The sequence below is a fragment of the Rhagoletis pomonella genome, unplaced genomic scaffold (genome assembly GCF_013731165.1).
Source record: "Rhagoletis pomonella isolate Grant_MI unplaced genomic scaffold, Rhpom_1.0 Rhpom_scaffold_00014, whole genome shotgun sequence".
Lineage (NCBI taxonomy): Eukaryota > Metazoa > Arthropoda > Insecta > Diptera > Tephritidae > Rhagoletis > Rhagoletis pomonella.
Window position 1 is genome coordinate 11241306 of NW_023458568.1, and position 19992 is coordinate 11261297.

Sequence of the window (19992 nt, forward strand, 5' to 3'; positions counted from 1 at the left end):
CGTTCCTACGACAGCCGGAACGACCCAGACTTATATCTGCCCAAGGACTGTCCCTTCAGGAACACTCCCCAAAAAATATTAAATTATCTCATAACATACAGCATGAATATCTTATGAAATATAATGCAGGAGACCGCATAGTCCGGTCAAATTAGACCAAAAAAGTTAAAAAAAAAAACTCCCACCCAGCTGAAAATTGGTAGGATTGTTCAAAACACCACCATAAATGAAATCAAAAAAGTCCTCTTCGATCCGATACCTGGAAAACAAGTTACTCGGGGTCAAAGGTCGCAAAAACGGGTTTTTCGCGATTTTCAGCAAAACGGTAAGTTTATCATAAAATTAGTTTAGACAAAATTGTAGATCAGATAATTATCTATAACAAATGTCTAAATACTTTTTGTCCTAAGAGCCACCGTTTCCGAGATATAACGATTAAAAACATTGGAAGAGTTTTAATGGTCATAATATGCACACCTTTGCACGCCACCTTTGTTGTACTTATATTATCCCCCTTATTCTGAATTTTCGTAATACGTAATTCGCAGATACGCTACGAAAAATCCACATGCTGCAACCGTTGCGGAAACATGTGCAGCATTGCCAGCTATCAGTTGTTTTTCGAAGATAGCTGAATGAAGGAAACAAAGTGTAAAAAAATATAAAAAAAACCCAAAATTGGTTAATTTTACATATTTTGAGGAAAATAATGAATTCTGATGTATTTGCAATTATAGCAGCAGAGTAAGCGGGCGCTATGGCAATGGATTCACAAAGGTATGCGGAGCTGTCGGGCATGGTAACCATGGACGCATCTATGTCAGCTTCTGGTTGAATTGTTGAACCACAAGCCAGAACTACTCCTATGCCTGAAGAACTCGTTCTCAATCCAGTTAATGCAATAACAGCTTCTTCCAACCCATTGAAAACATGCACTTTGTTAGGTCCGCCACCTGTTGCATTTGCTTCTGCCTTCGGCCGCGCTTAGGGATTATAACCCTTACTAAGTAGAATTCACCTTTCTGTGTTGCCGAAGAAAAGGGGCTTTCGCATGTCAAAGGTGTACAACATTTCTTGTGCATATCACTCCGGCTACGCCGTCCACAGTATTTTTGCGCAGAACCCATGTCAAAATTTGCAAAAAAATGCATAGTGAAAAACCGAGTTAATAAGCTAGTGGTAGAAAATTTGATACATTTATCTTAAAAAAATTTGAATCCTTTGATTACACGTGTATGTTAAAGTTTTTGGATTCGGGCTATGCGTTTGGACACAACATCCGAAAATCGTTGTACAAATAACTAAACCGGAGCCAAGTTTCTCGATAAGGGGCAACAAAGATTCTTTTTTGCTCGTTTCGTGAAGCAGTGGATAAAAATATACGTATATGCGAAAGGCAAATTTATCTGTTTAAATAAACAACACCAATATTTCTTGCAAACAGACATTAGTTGTGTTTTCGTATTCTCCAGCAACAAATATCCAGTAACTTGCCAGTAACCAAATTTCGGAGAGTAGGCCAATATTTACTCCCAATGAGTGAAATATGCAAGTAAGAACGAAAACGCAAAACCAGCAAGAAGTTGCTAGTTTTATGTACAGCTGATTAATTTGTTATTTTCTAGTATTTTCCATCTTATTATAAATTTAATTAGTTTTATTTTGTCAATTGCAACTCTAAAAGCACTACAAACAATTATTTTGTTAATATGAATTACATTAAGCATCATGCCGTCAGCTGTTTTTCTTACTAGCAAATAGTTGCTAGTAAAAATTTATCCAGTAAAAATCCAGTAAAACTTGCAAGTTCAGCTGTCATTTTTGCTCTCAATTTCCCCTCTTTTGCTAGTTTCCTGCAAGTTTTTGCGTAGGAAAACGACATCCAGTAAAAAACCAGTAAAATTGGTACTGGATTTACTGGATAGTGCGTACGCGAACAGGGCTATTGATTTACATCTTTTATTTCGCCTCCGACACAGAATTGTTTTCGTACAAAATTACACAAAAAGCTTAATCGTTCGTTTTTAGGCATGTCATTGTTACGAATTTCGAAAGTTCGAAAATACGATTCGGATTGCAGCATACTATTTTCACGATTCGTAGCAAAATCCGAATACGAAAGAGTTGCAGAATAGGGGTGTATATTATGCCGATTACAACTCTTCCAACTTTTTAAATCGTTATATCTCGGAAACGGTGGTTCTTACGAAAAAAAGTATTTAGACATTTTTTATATAGATAACACTGGATCACAAATTTTAATTTGGGTTTTGTTCTCCAGACGCCACTATCCAATTCCTACGTAGAATTGCTCGGTGATTCCGAAAATCGAGTTAATTTTTTTTATGGATACGTTTTCGAGATATTTGCAATTTACCGTTATTCAGCTTAAAGCAAAAATTGGTTTCTTTTAATCACGTATATCTTACGAACCAATTTAAAAATCTTAATACAAAATACGGCAAATGAAAGCCAATGAAATTCTACATAAACCGTATATACATCACTTTCCGATAGGGCTTATAGTTTCTGACAAGTTAATTAATCATTCCTGCTTTTTTATTTTTTAATGAAAAAAATCAAACTTTTAATAGAAGAAAAATTTAGAAAGTAACAGGTTCTGTTCCAAATTTTGTCATTTGTACTAAAGCCCGTTCTGTTACAAAAAAAATCAGTTACTGATGAAGAAAATCGATGGATAAATACGAAATATGAGTGGTCAAATGAGAATGCGCAAAGATTGTTTGTATGAAATACGAGCAGTAAAGCGTGTTACTCATACGCCACGTACACTCGAACTTCCAACTTTTTGAATCGTTATACATAACTCGGAAACGGTGGCTCTTAGGACAAAAAGTATTTAGACATTTGTTATAGATAATTATCTGATCTACAATTTTTGTCTAAACTAATTTTAAAAAATAAATAATAATAAAAAAATAAAGTTTTTTCTTAACAGCGGTCGTCCCTCGGCAGGTAATCGCAAACCATGAAAAACAGCTTCTCATAAAAATACAATCGCCGTTCGGATTCGGCGTAAAACTGTAGGTCCCTCCGCTTTCTGTGACAACATCAAGGCGCACGCCACAAATCGGAGGAGAGGCTCGGCCAAACACTAACACATGTGTAAGCGCCAATCTATTATTATTATTACTATTATTATTAATTTTATGATAAACTTACCGTTTTGCTGGAAATCGCGAAAAACCCGTTTTTGTGACCTTCGACCCCGAGTTACTTTTTTCCAGGTATCGGATCGATGAGGACTTTTTAGATTTCATTTATGATGATGCTTTGAACAATCCTACCACTTTTCAGCTGGGTGAGAATTTTTGTAACCTCAAATGTCAAAATTGACCGGACTAGTAAGCAACAAAATTTCAAAAAATCAATGCCAGTTTTTGTAAATTGCACTTGTTGTGTAAAAAGATCCATTAAGTAGTCTCCAAAAGAAATCCCAAAAATCAACGCGATTTTTCTGCCGTTTGAAACTTGCACTTTATTAGACTAGAATTGTATGGGCTATAAAACTACATACCCAAAAATATTCTAAAAATTCAGATTAAAAAGTTTGAAATTTGGATGAAAATTTGTTGAATTTTCTTGAACTTTTTATAAAATTTGAAACTGTGATTTATTTTTTGGGTAAAGCTGGGATGGTGTTTTTATAGAAAAATAACCAAACATTAAGCTCGAAAACCATTACGAATATTAAAAAAAAAAGTGGTAATTTTTTTGAGTCACTGCATGTATATATAAAGAAAAATAAATTACCTTAAACGGTTATTCTAGCGTCAGCGCTAGAATTTTTTCCCATATTTCCCACTGTTCGGTCTGTTGAATGCTATTAAGTCTGAAAGTAAAACATATCCTTCCTAAGAAATAAAATGCATTATTGCAATGGAGGCGTCTACCGAACATAAGTTTATTGTCATTAATAGCTGTTCACGTGATTATTGTTGTTCTGTTGTTCACGCATTAATTACAATATGCTTTGTACATAATACAAAAGCAAATATAAAATAAAGATTAATTCTTAATCTCATATTTTTAATTTACATATGTATTTGTAAACTTAATAATAAAGTTAAGGCAATGACAAAATTTTGTATCACAATTTAAAATGCTGGTCTATTACGTAGTCATCTTTAAAATTTTTAATTCTTCCAAAAACTTAGCCTCCATGGAAATTTTATTGAGCTGATTTAGTTCAAGTGTTTCTCCTTGCTCTTGACGTAACTTTAATTTTTTAATGTCAGACAACTTTTTAGCTACGTGGCGAATCTTTTTTTCTTTTTCAGGATTACCGGACTTTTTGGGTCCTTGTTTGAGGATTTCTTGAGGACCATCGTTTAAAACGTTTATCGAATCTGTTTCTTTTACCAATACTTGCTTAGCCGGCTTGTGCTTCCGATTTTGGCAATGAAACTCATCGACAGTCGACTCCGTGCCGTTTTTACAACTTAAGTTCTTCTCTCCACTTTTTGCAACGCCTAGTTCTTTCTTATTTTTTGTCTTATTAGATTTATCAGCCATTGATTTCAATCCTCCCTTCCTGCTGGCAGATGAACCTTAAAATGAAATACAAAACATACTGTGTAAATATGTACGATTAAATAATTAGTTCAGATAGTTATTTAGCTCTATTAAATAAATACATTAGGGCTGTGCGATTAATTGATTATTCAAAATTTTAATTAATTGTAAAGTAAATAACTCAATTATTCTATTAATTGGAAATTATGATTACTCAAAAGTTCAGTTACTCGAGTAATCAAGATTTTGATTAACGAAAAACAAAAATATTTGAGTAATTTACTTCATGATTAACCCACATTATGAGTAAAATGAGTAATCAACATTTCGAAGTACTCCTGACATATAAAGTAGTTGAAGTTCCTTAATACTTTAAATCCAACGTTTCTGTTTTCAAAAATTAACTTATAACCAGGGCAACTAAAATAAACCATTTGCCTAACAATGCTGACGCTGCATATTTTATAATTTTGTGCTATTTTATTCTTCGTTTGTGCTATTTTGAAATTTTTTCGTACAAAAAACTTGTTTTCGTACATATATATTATAAAATATCCAAAAATTTAATTGGTTTACGTTCATAATTTTTGATATGGCAATATTGCCATCTCGACATGGCATGTGATAATATTTTTACCTTTTTCGCACTTCAACCAAGGCAAAGAATATAGTGGCGAGACAAAGAGAGCGACAAGACATTTTCGGATAATAGCGAAGAAAGATACATGAAACGTGAAGACACAGTGAAGTCGAGCGACGAATACATAGAAAATTATAAATTACAAATTATAAAATATAAATTAAACTATCAATATTAATTTTTGGAATGGGCGATATAAGTACTCATTTATTTACGTTTCTTTTCAAATGCAAAACATAATTCGGTAGTAGTGCATTTTAGCGGAACCAGGTAAAAAATTGACGGAACAATTCGAGAGGGGTGTCAATCGATGCGTCTTAACGCCAATAATAATAATCCGATAGCGGAAATTAACACTTTAAATTAATTAAAGTCATTTACAAAAAACACTTGAATTTTTCGCACTATGTTTTGATAAATTTCACACAAATAAATGGAGTAAGGGAACGCAACTTAATACTTTTTTTAACTTTTTGTACATTTATGATGTATTAAGTGAACATTTTCGCGAAATCGTATATTTAATGGCAATATTCCGGCGTTGAAAATTCGCGCAACAATCTCGTCAAGTTAATAAAAATAAGATTGAGGAAAACTGGTGCTGCCACTCTATCAATACAATTTGAATTTCAACTTTAAAAACACCCAAATTATGCACAAGAAATATACTTTTGTCAAAATAAGGGGAGTTGTGTTCCTTTTCTTCGGACACAAACAGGAGAGTTCCACTTAGTGAGGTTTATAATCCGTATGTGCGGCCGAGGGCCGCCTACGCAGAAAGGTGTTCATCTGCAAAAGGCGTTCAGCCCATCTTCTTTGGCAACACAGAAGGGAGAAGGTGACAGGTAATAAGATCAACGGAAATAAGGTCAATTGGTTTTATTTCCCACCCTGGTGCGAAATAAAGTCAATTGGCATGATTAAATAATCAATAGTTGTTTATACCCGCATTTTGGCATATTGGCTTGTTGAATGTGCCATGTAATAAATAGTGTCGTCGTTCTCCTTAGCTGCTTTTAAATGATGTTGCCACAAATTGCTGGCGGAGACATGAATACAGTGTAAGAAAATTCCTTTTCTATAATCGTTTTCTTATAGAAAGGTTGGTTTCTTTTCCACCTTAGACATTCCGAATTCGTTCAAAATATGCTAATTTAAAACACAGAACTTTTCAGTGTTCCTCCGGGTTTTTTTTTTTTACATGTACTGTTTCCTCAATTTAATAGCGTTCGCTTTATTTTCGTGGACACGAAACATGTTTTGTTCTGGATCATTTCTACACTCTTTCTTCAAATATTTCTCATATTCCAGCTGCGTTTTGCATTTGGTTTTTCGCATCGTGCTTTTACTATATTCGTAATTTTAAATTTTTTAATAAAATCAATTGGTGGTAGTTCATGATTGTGTGTGGATCATTAGCACCACACTGAGGATTTGGCAATAACCTTTTTCATCTATTAAAAAAAGACACTTACGGGGCAATGTTTATTGTAAGAACAACGTTTTTTCTATGAACCGACATACTTTAAGCATTGTTGACGCTATTTCCATTTGAATGAGGAAATACCGTCAATGACTTCATTTCCACATTTTTGTTGACTTTATTTCGCTTTTGAAAAGGTAATGATGTCAATTGACTTCATTTCGCACCAGGGTGGGAAAGAAAGTCAATTGACCTTATTTCCGTTAATCATGTTATCTGTCACCAAAGAAGAATTATACGTAGTGAGGGCTATAATACCTAAGTGCGGCCGAAGGCCGCCTACGCAGAAAGGCGTTCTCCGCAAAAGGTGTTCAGCCCCTCTTTTTTGGCAACACAAAAAGCAGAATCTTACGTAGTGAGGGTTATAATCCCTAAGAGCAGCCGAAGGCCGCCTACGCAAACAGGAGTTTTTTATTAGAGTGGCACCACCATTTCCTAACCCTGTTTAGGTCGGCGAAATCCCTCAAAAGTTGTACGTCCATAGGGCTACTTCTTCTTCGCATACCTCTGCTCTGGGCTGGCATTGAGTCAAACCCTGGGTCAGAAACATATACCTGCTGCGTGTGCCAGAGACGATTACACCACAACTTCACCTCCGTCAGATGCAATACATGCAATGGGTGGAGCCACCTGCGAGTTTGCTCAGGCCTCACGTCTCACAGGCAATGGACCACTGCGTACGTGGCTCCTTGCTGCACCATCCTGCAGCCTCCACGGCACAACAGAGTCCCCCTGAGCAACTCAACACAAACACATCCGCACCACAACACAATACAATAGGCAATACCACAGACACAACATACCACACTACAGATACAACTGCACCACCACCGATACGCCTCTCCTAGTTCCTCCGACAATCTGCACGGTATGCCAGTCCAGGATATTCCGTAATGTGACATCAGTCAAGTGACACACCTGCCTTGGCTGGTATCACTAGAGGGCATGCTCAAGACTGCGCACAACGCGAGATTGGACGAGGGACTATGAGGGCCCATGCTGTGCTGCTCGGTCGCAACCACCAGCCGCGACGCCGACCATGACAACACAGTGCAACAGCCTCAGCGGCAGCAAACACCGCATGTGGCGGCACGGCAACACACATCACTAGCACCCCACATTCCAATAAGTCTCCCTAGGCACACGAAGATTTTACAATTCAACTGTAACGGACTTCAGAGCAAGACCGAGGACATAACGGTCTTCATGGGTCGGCACGGAATATTAATAGCTGCGGTCCAAGAGACGAAGCTGCACGGCAATTCAACACTGTTGAATTGCGCCGGATACAACGTGCACCGTCGAGATCGCGAGCGAGATAATGGTGGAGGCCTAGCGTTCATCACGCACCACACCGTCCAGTATCGTCTTATCGAAGCAGACATCGACCGCAGGGATATCGTCTTAGAATGTCAGGGAATTGCTATCCCGTCAGGCGATGTCGAGCTCGAAATATTTAATATATACATACCCCCTGCCACCAGCTGCCCAGCAGGCTTCGCGGATGTTACTGAAGGCGCCTTCACTGCGCGGAAATCCCCGCATTAGGGATCTGAACTCGGAGATTCGGCAACTTGTGAACGTGGTCAACCGTGAGGTCATTGTCCAACCCGACGAAGCGTGACGACAGAGTTGAAATAGACTTTGGTGAACACGCTTCGTCGGACCAGGAGCGATGCGCGAGCTATTAGCCGGCAGTTCATCCTGCATCCTCCGGTGGATAAAGCCTAACGTCGAGTGACCAGAAGGCTGCGCAAACTTCCAAAACCAATTGCGCCTCTTGTTTTCACCAGCGGTGAGGTAGGGGTAGCCATCGGGAAGGCGAAAGCCTCCAAAGCCATTGGACCCGACGGAATATGCATGCTGATGCTGAAAAATTTGGGCCCTAAGGGAGTAGCGTATCTAACGGAGGTCCTCAACTTGTCAATGGCCACTCTCGTCATTCCAGATATCTTGAAGATGGGGAGAGTGGTCCCACTGCTCAAACCAAGGATACCAGTCAACAAAGAAGAGTGTTATCGTCCGATTACCCTCCTTTCCCCGGTAGCGAAGACACTAGAGGCCTTGCTACTTCCGTATTTTACAAGCCACCTGACCCCAGCGAAGCATCAGCATGGGTTCCGTAAAGTGCACGGTACAACAAAAGCACTTAACGCCATAAATACTCAGATAACTTGTGGCCTAAAACGAAAGCGCCCCTGTGAGAGAACCATTCGAGTAGCGCTGGACCTGTTTAAGGCGTTCGACACTGTCAGCCATTCAACGCTACTAGAAGACATAGAGGCCTCCTCTCTACCACAGGGACTCAAACGGTGGTCGGCGAATTATCTGAGTGGTCGTCACTCGTCGGTAACTTTTAGAGACAAATCGAGTAAACCAAGGAAAATAAAACAGGGGCTTCCACAGGGTGGTGTCCTTTCCCCATTACTGTCTAACTTTTATATTTCAAAGCTCCCTCAACCACCAGAGGGAGTCTCGATTGTCTCTTATGCCGAGGATGCTCGATCATGGCGTCAGGGAATGGAATTGATGACTTGTGCTCGAAAGTAAACGGTTATCTTGAGCTTTCTCGCTTCTTCACTGCACGGAGCCTAACCCTCTCCCCTACAAAATCCTCAGCCACACTTTTTACCACCTGGACGAAGGAGGTCAGACTCCAACTGGGAATTCACGTCGATGATACATCAAATCCGACGGTGAACAACCCGAAGATACTCGGAGTAACATTCGATAGTCTACTCTCCTTCTCGGCGCATACAACAGCAATTGTCAACAAAGTACAAAGCCGCAACAAGGTCCTCAAGTCGCTAGCCGGCAGCACTTGGGGCAAAGACAAAGAAACGTGGCTGGCAGCATACAAGGCAATTGGCCGGCCGGTTCTGAACTAGGCTGCGCCAGTGTGGTTACCGGGGACCAGCGACAGGATGCCTCCTGATGTCGCCGCAACACCACGTGCACGAGGAGGCCCACATGTTCCCAGTTAAGGAGCATAACTTAATGCTCTGCAGGCAGTTCCTGGTTGGGAGCCACAGGCCATCGAAACAGGCAACTTCTTGCAGAAGAGCCTTCCCCCAGGCACGTCAGAAGGCATCTATACGAACTGACGGACGAAGTCCAGAGGTTCATCAAACAACCCCTGTAACCGACAGCCTATCGACAGGCCGTGAACGGCATTCACAGAGAGGCAGTCTGGAGTTATGTAAACTCCCGACCTGTAAATGCCGTTCTGGGCACACAACCACCAGACGAGGACGAGACAGAACTTCGTCTGCCTCGGGAGACTCGGACCACAATAGCCCAACTACGCTCTGGTTACTGCAGCAGGTTGAACTCATACCTGAGCAGATTAAGCGAAGCTTTTCGAAATGAATGCCCGGCATGCGGAGAGTCGCCCCATGACTCACAGCATCTCTTCGCATGCCCTCTAAACCCCTGCCGTTAGTGGAACTTGACGACAACGACTGAGGGACTAACCGATCTGGCCGGGGTTGTTGTACCCGCTACAACAACAACAACAACATAAGGACAAGATGCTTAGAAATAGAAAATGATGGACAACTACCCTATTTGAACAAGTTAGTAATCAGGAAGAACATAAAATTAAATAATGACTATTATGCCAAACCTACGTCGTCAGAGAGACTAATTAGTTACAGCTCAAAGCATGAGAAGAAAACAATTTTAAATACTGGTACCAATTTCATAAGAGTCGTCACTATCAGCGATGCCGTTTTTCATAAAAAGAACCAAAATATTATCCACAAAACTCTGGAACAAAACGAGTTCTCTCCGTACATAATTAGGAAGCTTATTCAACACTTTTACACCATGACCACTTCAGAAAAGTCCAATAATGAGAACAAAATATATAAATCCACTACATATGTTCCGGGTATATCGGAGAGGATCAAACGTTCCAACATATGACAAAGAAAAGATCCAACTAGCGTTACATACAGCAATACACGTAGGAAAATTTATAGCAACACCAAGGTACGAGAAATCGACAAAGTATATGTGGGGACAACAAAAACTAAACTTAAGACCAGAATTTCTGCACAAAAATCAAATATAAGGTTAAGGAACAATTCAATGGACAATAAGACTGCATTGTTAGCTGACTGTATGGATACCGATTTTGATAATGTTGCCATTCTTCAAGCAGAGAATAATTATTAATTATATTATATTATATATATTAAACACTTTATTTTGGAAATGTTGCACACTCCTAATGACAAGAGGATCAATTATAAAACGGATTCAGAAAATTGTGCACATGTATATCGCAATTTGATTTTAAATTCACAACAACAATCCTCAACATCGGTGTTCCACCCCCCTCTTCGACAATCAACAGTAATTTCGTTTTCCCAACAGTCCGAAGAACAACAACACAATGCTGTGATTTCGTATGTACATAAGATGCCAGTGCTTGCAAAGGTATGTGAGTGCTTAATAGCAGCGCAAATCACGTCCCACATCCAGAAATACAATTTATTATCACCGCTTCAGTCCGGGCTTAGACCAAAACATAGTTGCTCCACTGCTGTGATGAAAATACTTGACGACATACGGATACATTTTGCCAATAATGACTTGACTCTTCTTTGCCTCTTAGATTTTTCTAAGGCATTTGACATGGTTAACCATGACCATCTTTGCAAGAAATTAAAATTTTTCTTTGGGTTTTCGGACAACTGTATAAAATTTATGACGAGCTATCTTGAAGGCAGGCTACAAAAAGTAAGAAGTAAGAAAGCCTGCTCTAGTTTTAAAACTGTCACAACGGGTGTCCCACAGGGGTCTGTCCTAGGACCTCTGTTGTTCAGTATTTTTGTCAATGATGTATTCTCTGTGTGTCAGTTTGTCGATGTGCACGCGTACGCTGATGATATCCAGGTGTACTTGTCTAGTCGTGTTGGTCTTGTTGAGGATTTGTGTTTTAAAGTTAATAATGATTTGTCTGCGCTGAATCTGGAATTGCTTCAACTTTGGCAACTCGTGCATCCACATCTTCCACTTCAAATAAAGTCGAACAGCTAGCGGCTGGTCCCATTCCACGCAAGCTTTCCACACCTCCTGCATCAACACTTTTGAGCTGATCAAAAAATTGCACAGGAAACCAAACGGGTCGAAAATCTACATATTTAGGCTTAGCATCTCTCTTTTAGTCGGTTTTCTAGCACACATAATTATTTCCTCTGGCTCTTTATTTTATTATATTATTTCAAAATGTAAATAAAAACATCAGTTTTTGACAGCCAGTGCATTCCTAATATTCTCTCTGTCTCTCTGTCAATGCATACCTTGCATTCGTTGCTGGCGGCGATGCCACATGCTGCTTCTAATTTTTCGGAGTTAGAGATGATATTGCGCAGCTCGAGTCCCTCTTTGCGATGAATGCGAATAACTTGAGGCACCACGATAAGAGCTTCTTGCTCTGATTGGAAACAATCAACGTAGTAATCCACGTAGTGTCTTTCGATAATGGCGTGCACGGCGCGAGGACATTCTGTAACAAAGTTCTTTGCGTTGACATTTTTGACGTATTGCGCAATTGTAGGCGAACATGTAGACCCAAAGATCATTCGCTCCATCCTAAAGGTTTCCACCTGTTTAGATGGATCTCCGTCTCTCCAGAGAAATCGCTGACTGTCCCTGTCTTCTGCGGTAATTATAATTTGGTGGAACATCTCCTTAATGTCTCTGCAGACTGCGATTGGAGCTTGCCTAAATTTTAATAATATAGAAATTAATGAGTTGTTGATATCTGGTCCTGAGAGCAGAGCTTTGTTCAATGACATATTTTGAACTTCTGCTGCTGCGTCGAAAACGAGGCGTATTCCCTTTTCATTTGGATTCCTAACCCCAAAATGTGGTAAATAAAAGGTTTTATTAGTAACTTGCGAAACTTCGGCAGATGATAATTTCCTCGCATAGCCTTTTTTCAAATAGTCACTGATTTTGGCGCGATACTCGGTGGCGAAGACTTCGCCATTGGACATTTTCCTCTCAACATTCTTTAATCGATTTAGAGCCATATGGTAACTATTAGGAAACGGGGGCACATCCTCCCGCCACAAAAGGCCAGTCTCATAACGACCGCCAACTCGTTTCGTTTTTTCTTCCAAAATAGACAGCGCGCGCTCATCAGCTTTGGGTATCAATTTCTTAGCATCTGCCTTGATGCCAAAGGACTCTACGTCGAAGTAACTTTGCATCATCGCGTGTAGTTTGTATGTGGGGTCTATAATGCAGTGCGCGAAATGAATGCGATGACGGCATTTCATTAGTTGAACCGTAAATCATCCATCCTAATCTTGTTTTGGCTGCGATGGGTCCGGCCCCACAAGGCTACAGTGGAGTTTCAATTGGCACCGTCAGGAAAGCATGATTTGGCTTAACAATTGTGTAGTTTGAAATTTATACACCAAAAAGATGTGAATTCTTACCCGATTTAGTTAACTCACCAATATGGCAACTCTGAATTGGCAATGATAAATTTGTCGAAGTGAAAACGTTTGACAACTCGTACTTTTCGGATTCGATTTCTTTGCCACTTATTGTTATATTCACTCGCTCCGTTTTTTTGCGTATTTCTTTGTTCGTTCAACCACTGCAGCTCCAATATTTCTGCTTTGCCACGAATTCCAAGTTTTAAGGCAAGATCGCGGTCAATCATCGATACATTTGCTCCATCATCGACGAATACGTACGTGGATATAACATTATCTCGCCCATACACTTTAACTGGCAAAATTTGAAAGAGCACTTTATCGGAGCTGCAGTCGGCAAGGCAATCAGCAAAATCTGCGTGGAGCAATTGATGGTGTACTCTTTGACACTCGTTTGTTCTACAATGTTTACGGGAAAGGCATTGCTGCACGCGATGGCCTTTTTCGAGGCACGAGAAACAGAGTTTTAAGGCTTTCACTTTTTTCCACCGATCTTCACTGGTCATCTGCAAAAAGGATTGGCAGTTACTCAAGGTTTTGCAATTGACTTTTGCAATTAAGACATTTTTCTTGCACAACACTGGCGCATGCGTAGCGGCGGTTATTAGGTGCGTCATTATTTCTGACTTGCTGTTGTCTGCACACTGCCAGTTGCTGAAGTCTACAATTGTTGGAGGTCGCTCCAATTGCAAACACTTTTTTGCCCATATCATTTGTCGTGCTGTTGGTAGTTTTGCTACTAATTCGCTTATTAGTGTTGGGTTAGACAAGTGATGAAAACCATCCACGTTTTGCAAAAACGTCGCCATGTTCGTCATCTTGATGGCGAAGTTGACGAGCGACTCGAGGTGGCCGTCTACTAACGGCGGGATGGATGGAACTTTCTCGATTTGGGTTTTAATCAATTGCTCTGGTCTTCCAAAGGCTTCGCGCAATATCTCTATGATTGTAGTAACATTGGAAGAGTTTCCCAAGAGCGACAGGACCGTTTCTCTTGCTCGATCTTGCAATGCGTCGCGCAAGCGCATTATATAATGTAGGTTAGAATAATCAAATTCGGCGGTTGTGCTCTCGAATGCTTTTATAAACGTCTGCCAGTCTTCCGGCGAACCTGAAAATATAGGAAGTGGGGATATTTTCCTAGCACGTACCATATTATTCTGGCTTTCATAGTTGAAGTGTGGTAGTACGCGCTGGGGCTGTGTGTGAGACTGTACCATATACGGTGGCGCCGATTCAGACTGCGACGTCGGTTGCGAACCTTGCATAAACGATGGTGCTGACCGCGGCGCGGTGAGCGGTAGCTGAGAGGCTGAAAACGTAGATGGAGTGGGACCTAGGGGTGTCGGTGACGGCTGTACTATTAGCGGAGCAAGCGGCAGGGAGGCTTGCGACTGCGGCGGCATTGACTGAAGTGCAGTTGGCTCCCGCGGCAACATATCCGATGACGGCGGTTGTGCCGGCTTCGAAATCAAAAATGTCTCTGACGAGGCATTGGATCTAGACTGTGCCATCTCAACACGTAGTTGTTGCGTATTAGAAACCAACAATGTTTGCATGACTTGCATTTGGCGCTGGAACTCGTTTTTCATGTCCTTCATTCTCTTATTCAATTGTCGGCTTAGCTCATGAACATTAATTTGTGGTTTGTTCTGTGAACTTAACTTTATTGGCGGCTCTTTCACTTTCGATTGTTGCGGCTGGACAGATACATCTGGTTGTGGTTGAGCAGAAGATGGCTGAACAATCTGCTGTGTCTGTGAAAGGGAATTCTGTGAGTGAGCTAGACTGGCGGTCTGCAACTGAGCATTCGAAGTCAACGGTTGCTGTGCAGGTGAGCTCATTTGCGACTGGCTGGATGACCTCGAATGTTCCTTTGGCGTTTGGTCGCTCGGTGATCTGGAGAGCTGCATTTTTTTGGTCTAAATCACGATATCGAACGGGCGGTAAACCTTTGTTTTTCCTTTTGCTAGTTCTCGGTGTAATTGCACTCAGTGACATAAAACACGACGAAAAACGCAATAGTAACGAAAATTGCGTTTAATTTTGGCGGCAATTGCGGGATTGCCAGTCAGTAGAATAAAGATGTTCTTTACCACGCATATGTGAATAAACTTGGAACCAACTAGAAGATGGCACTGCTGCAAATGAATGTCACTAAGCTCCAATTTTAATATTTGTAAGTTATTTTTATTTGAAAAAATGTAGTTGCTTGACGAAGGTTTACAATTAGTTGTCAGTTACATAGTTGGTTGAGTGGTTTATTCTCTAGTAAATTAGCAGCATATTAAATACAAATTAGATTTAAAAAATTACAATTTCTGCTCACACTGGTTTCGCTCCGTGAACAATGTAAAGAAGAAAGAAATTTTCGGAGGCACCCGCATTTATATTTTCTACAACCATAAGTACCTAAGTTATCTAAAACAACTGTTTTGAAATACATGAATACGCTCTTATAAAGACATACATAAATTCCGCTACTTTTGTTCAGCAACATTTCTTGGGTTGCCATCATCGACAAACTTATAATTTACAATAGTTTTACATTTTAATAATATGTCAATGTGTTTATGTGTACTTACAGTCCTGAAGATGACCTCAGATTGACGTCAAAATATCGATATTAAAAATCAAAGAACTAAAACCTGTGTTTTATGTCTTCTCTGGGTCTCAAGCTTATAAAATAAAAATTACATCAGTTTACAATTTAAAGTCCGATTAACAAAAACAATCATTAAATAAAAGTGTTAATTTCCGCTCTCGGATTATTATTATTGTCATTAAAACGCGTCGATTGATACACCCTCTCAATTTTTTTTTTGTAAATTTTGGCCTGGTTCCGCTAAAGTGCACTTTGTTCGCTTTCTTCGCCTTCCGCTTTACTATGTATTGCCACATTGAAAAATAAAGGTTTGTTTTTGTCGCTATTATCGAAAAATATCTCGTCGCTCTCTTTGTCGTGTATTTTTCTTCTAAGCAATCTCGGCAGAGTTTAACAAAGCACGCCAGTCTTTTCTCTTCTGTGCCAACTGTTGCCAATTTGAAATGTCAATAAAGCCAAGTTCTTCTCCACTTGGTCTTTCCATCGCAGTGAGGACCTTCCTCTTGCTCTGCCACCACGAGCGGGTTCCAAGTTGAATACTTTTAGAGCTGGAGCGTCAGTGTCCATTCTGATGACATGGCCTAGCCAGCACAGCCTCTGTATTGCTGTTTGGTGCCTTACTTTGTGTTTACAATTCAAAAATTGCTTTAAAGTTGCTTTAATTTTATCACTTTATTTCCTTTTTTCACTATTTTATTTAACACCCAAAATTTACTGCAAACCAATACTCACTTTCAAAAACTACGATCGATTAGCCGTTGAAATCGAGCGAAAAATTGCCCATCTTCTTGAAAGAAAAATTTCTTTCAAGCTGATAAGTAATTTTCAAAGTGTGAGTGTATTGGTAAAAAAGTGTGAATGCATGCAAATTGAAAGCAATTTTTTTAACATGTAAACGCATGTTTAAAGGACTACGATTTGAGGGCATGAACCTGGAACGTCCGTACCCTTAATGGGGAAGGTGCCTCTGCCCGGCTGGTTGATGTTCTCGTAGGGACAAAAGCTGACATCACCGCCATCCATGAAATGCGCTGGACGGGGCAATGAAAGCAATTCCTGGGGCCCTGCGACGTCTACTACATACGCCATGTTGGACTTGTGGCGAGAGAGAGACTCCGCCGCCGAGTTCTGTCGCTTACCCCGGTGGACGAGCGTCTAGGCACAATCCGCATCAACGCGAGATTATTCAACATCTCGCTCATCAGCGCCCATGCCCTGACGGAAGAGACGGATGAGGTATCCAAGGATCTCTTCTATGAGCGCTTGGTGCGCACGTACGAGCGCTGCCCCCGTCATGATATCAAAATCGTGCTTGGCGATTTCAATGCCAGGGTGGGCATGGAAGGGATCTTTGGAACCACCGTCGGAAAATTCAGTCTCCACGATGGAATGACCGACAACGGACTGAGGCTGATCGACTTCGCCGGGGCCCGAAACATGGTAGTATGCAGTACTAGGTTCAAGCATAAAAATCGAAAAAAGAGAAACCAAATTGATCATGTTGTGTTAGACGGAAGGAACGCTTTAAGTGTTTTAGACGTACGTACACACCAGGGTTGTTGCGAATATTCGCATTCGAAACCGCGGAGCTTCCCCATTAATTTTAACATTCGCATTCGCTTTCGCATTCGCAATAATCAATGCGGATCTTTTGCGAATGCGAATATTGAAGAGACGGAAAATAAGAGTTATTTGTTTTACGAGTTAAACTTGGCCAAATATTTTTTATTCCGAAATAAAAGTCCTTTCCGAATAATAAACAAACCGCTTATCCAAACTAAACAACTTGGTATCAAATGAAAAAGGACTAAAGGGTGAACACACCAAAACTGCGACACTTAGAAATTACTACCAGAAACAAACTAGCATGCTTTGAAATTATTTTTTTTGTATTATATAACTTGGAAGTTTAGATGTTATTAAAATGTTAAAATATTAGTTATTATTTGCTCCATATGAAGTGATCGGTATTTTCATCGCACACGCGCCATCATGTTCTGCACGACTGCATCATCGACTTTACGCGATGCGCACAACTACTTTGTTTTGCACTCTTCAATATTTTTCACTGTTTCACCTGTTTTCTGCAAGATTTCTTTGACAATTGACCAATATTCCCCAATAGGACGTGGCTCTGGGCTATTGGGTGGATTGCAGTCGTGAGGTACAAAATTGATGTTATTTGCATTATACCACGGCAATGTGTCCTTGGTATGAACAGAAGACGTCTTTTGAGGCACTCATCCCGATAAACTTCTTCTACGTCCAACTACGGTCATGTGGTCAGCTTATGGTATTTGAATTTCAAAATATTAATTTGTTTTGGGTAAGTTATAAGCTTCCCAAAGTGTCGCAGTTTTGGTGTGTTCACCCTTTAAGATAGTTTTAAAACTGAAAAGCTACCTATTGAAAAATATTTCAATAAAAAATGTACATGAATTAATAACCATAGAACAAACCTTGGGTCGGGTATATGAATCTCTTTAGTATTAAATTATAAAAAATATATAAATAAAGGTGGTAACTATTATCAGGAAGGGACTTTTATTTCGGAATAAAAAAATAGGATAAGTTTAACTCGTTAAAAAAATAACTGTTATTTTCGGTCCCTGGAATATTGTGTAAGTGCACTGCTAAAACGTATATCTGACCGGTCACATAAGAAAAGACTAAAAATGAATTACAAAAACTAAAATCGAAAAACGCTGATGACGTTAAAGGTTCTCCAAATTCTGAAACAACCAAAAGAATGAGAATGAAGAATTCTTTGGAAAACAACGGTGTTTAAACAACGATCTTGTCATAATGCTAGATTGTGAAGATGAGAGTCAGGAGGATAAATTCGACATTTCCAGCCCCGATGCAATTCTCAAAAAGGAATTATTCAAAGTTCTCTCAACTGGTGCAGCCTCAATGGAAGGAATTTACAATTTTGTTAAGTTTCAAGTTTTTCAAGTTTGTCGTCTCGACCCTTTAAAAAGTTTTATTAAATACAATGTTCCAATTTTTTAATTCAAGCACTAAAAAATTATTAAAAATTACTAACCTTTCCATTTTTTAGTTACCTAAATCATCTAATTTACTCACCTAAAATATTTCTTAAAACTACTTGACATCCGCATTCGCATCCGCATCCGTGCATGTTAGCGTTATACATCCGCATTCGCATTCGCATCCGCGGATGTCTAAAATTCCACATTCGCAACATCCCTAGTACACACGCCCAAACATCGACTCTGACCACTATTTTGTTGCAGTCAAGATACGCACCCGCCTCTGTGCAGCAAAAAATGTCCGCCTAAAAATGCAAGGAAAGTTCAACGTCGAAAAGCTGCAGTCACAACAGACAGCCAATCCATTCGCAATGCAGAGAGCACCCTTCAACAAACCGACATATGCGAGCAGTGGAACCACATCTCCCGCTCATTAAGTATCGCCGACGAAGAAGTAGTCGCATTTGAGTGAGCCCAAAATAACAACTGGTACGATGAGGAGTGTCAGGTATCTGCAGAGAAAAAAGATCCCGGCTTTATAAGCATAGGGCCACGCTGCGATCGGGCGCAACGTGCGCTATGTGGGACCGCTATAGGGAACTGAAGAGGGAAGGGAGACCTATTTGCCGCAATTAGAAGAGAGAGGCCAAAATAAGTGAGTGCGAGGAGCTTGAAATACTCGCCGACAGGAGGAATGGCCGAAAATTTTACCAGCGAGTTAGGCGACTTACGGAAGGTTTCAAGATCAGGGCGAGCACGAATAGCAATAACGCGGATGAAAAAGAACAAAGCTGCTGGAGCTGACAGCCTACCAGCTGAGCTATTCAAGTACGGTGCCGAGAAGTTGATAAGGTGCATGCATCAACTCTTATGCAGAATATGGTCTGACGAACGCGTGACCGACGACTGGAATTTAACTGTGCTCTGCACAATCCACAGCGGGATCAGCCTTCTAAGCATAGGTTATAAAGTCTTATCGAGTGTATTGTGCGAAAGACTGAAGCCGACCGTCAACGAACTGATTGGACCTTTTATAAGTGTGGCTTCAGACCTGGCAAATCCACCATAGACCAGCTGTTCACACTACGCCAAATCTTGGAAAAAACCCGCGAGAAAAGGATCGACACTTACCACCTATTTGTCGACTTTAAAGCCGCTTTCGACAGCACTAAAAGGAGTTGCCTATACACCGCTGTGTCTGAATGTGGCATCCCGCCAAAGTAACCCCTACGGAATACAACCATAGGATTCACGCATTCTCACAATTGCTCGATACC

The 19992-nt window shown here is 40.2% G+C and overlaps 1 protein-coding gene across 1 annotated transcript in view; it reads right to left on the minus strand.

The window, feature by feature from the left end:
• Positions 1-3895: 3895 nt before the first annotated feature.
• LOC118749218 (eukaryotic translation initiation factor 2A) overlaps positions 3896-19992 on the minus strand; it is a 147214-nt gene continuing 131117 nt past the window's right edge. Inside the window, exon 6 of the mRNA XM_036484008.1 lies at positions 3896-4571. Within this exon, the coding sequence (XP_036339901.1) occupies positions 4135-4571 (437 nt within the window). The 3' untranslated portion in view covers positions 3896-4134. The remainder of the gene's footprint in view (positions 4572-19992) is intronic.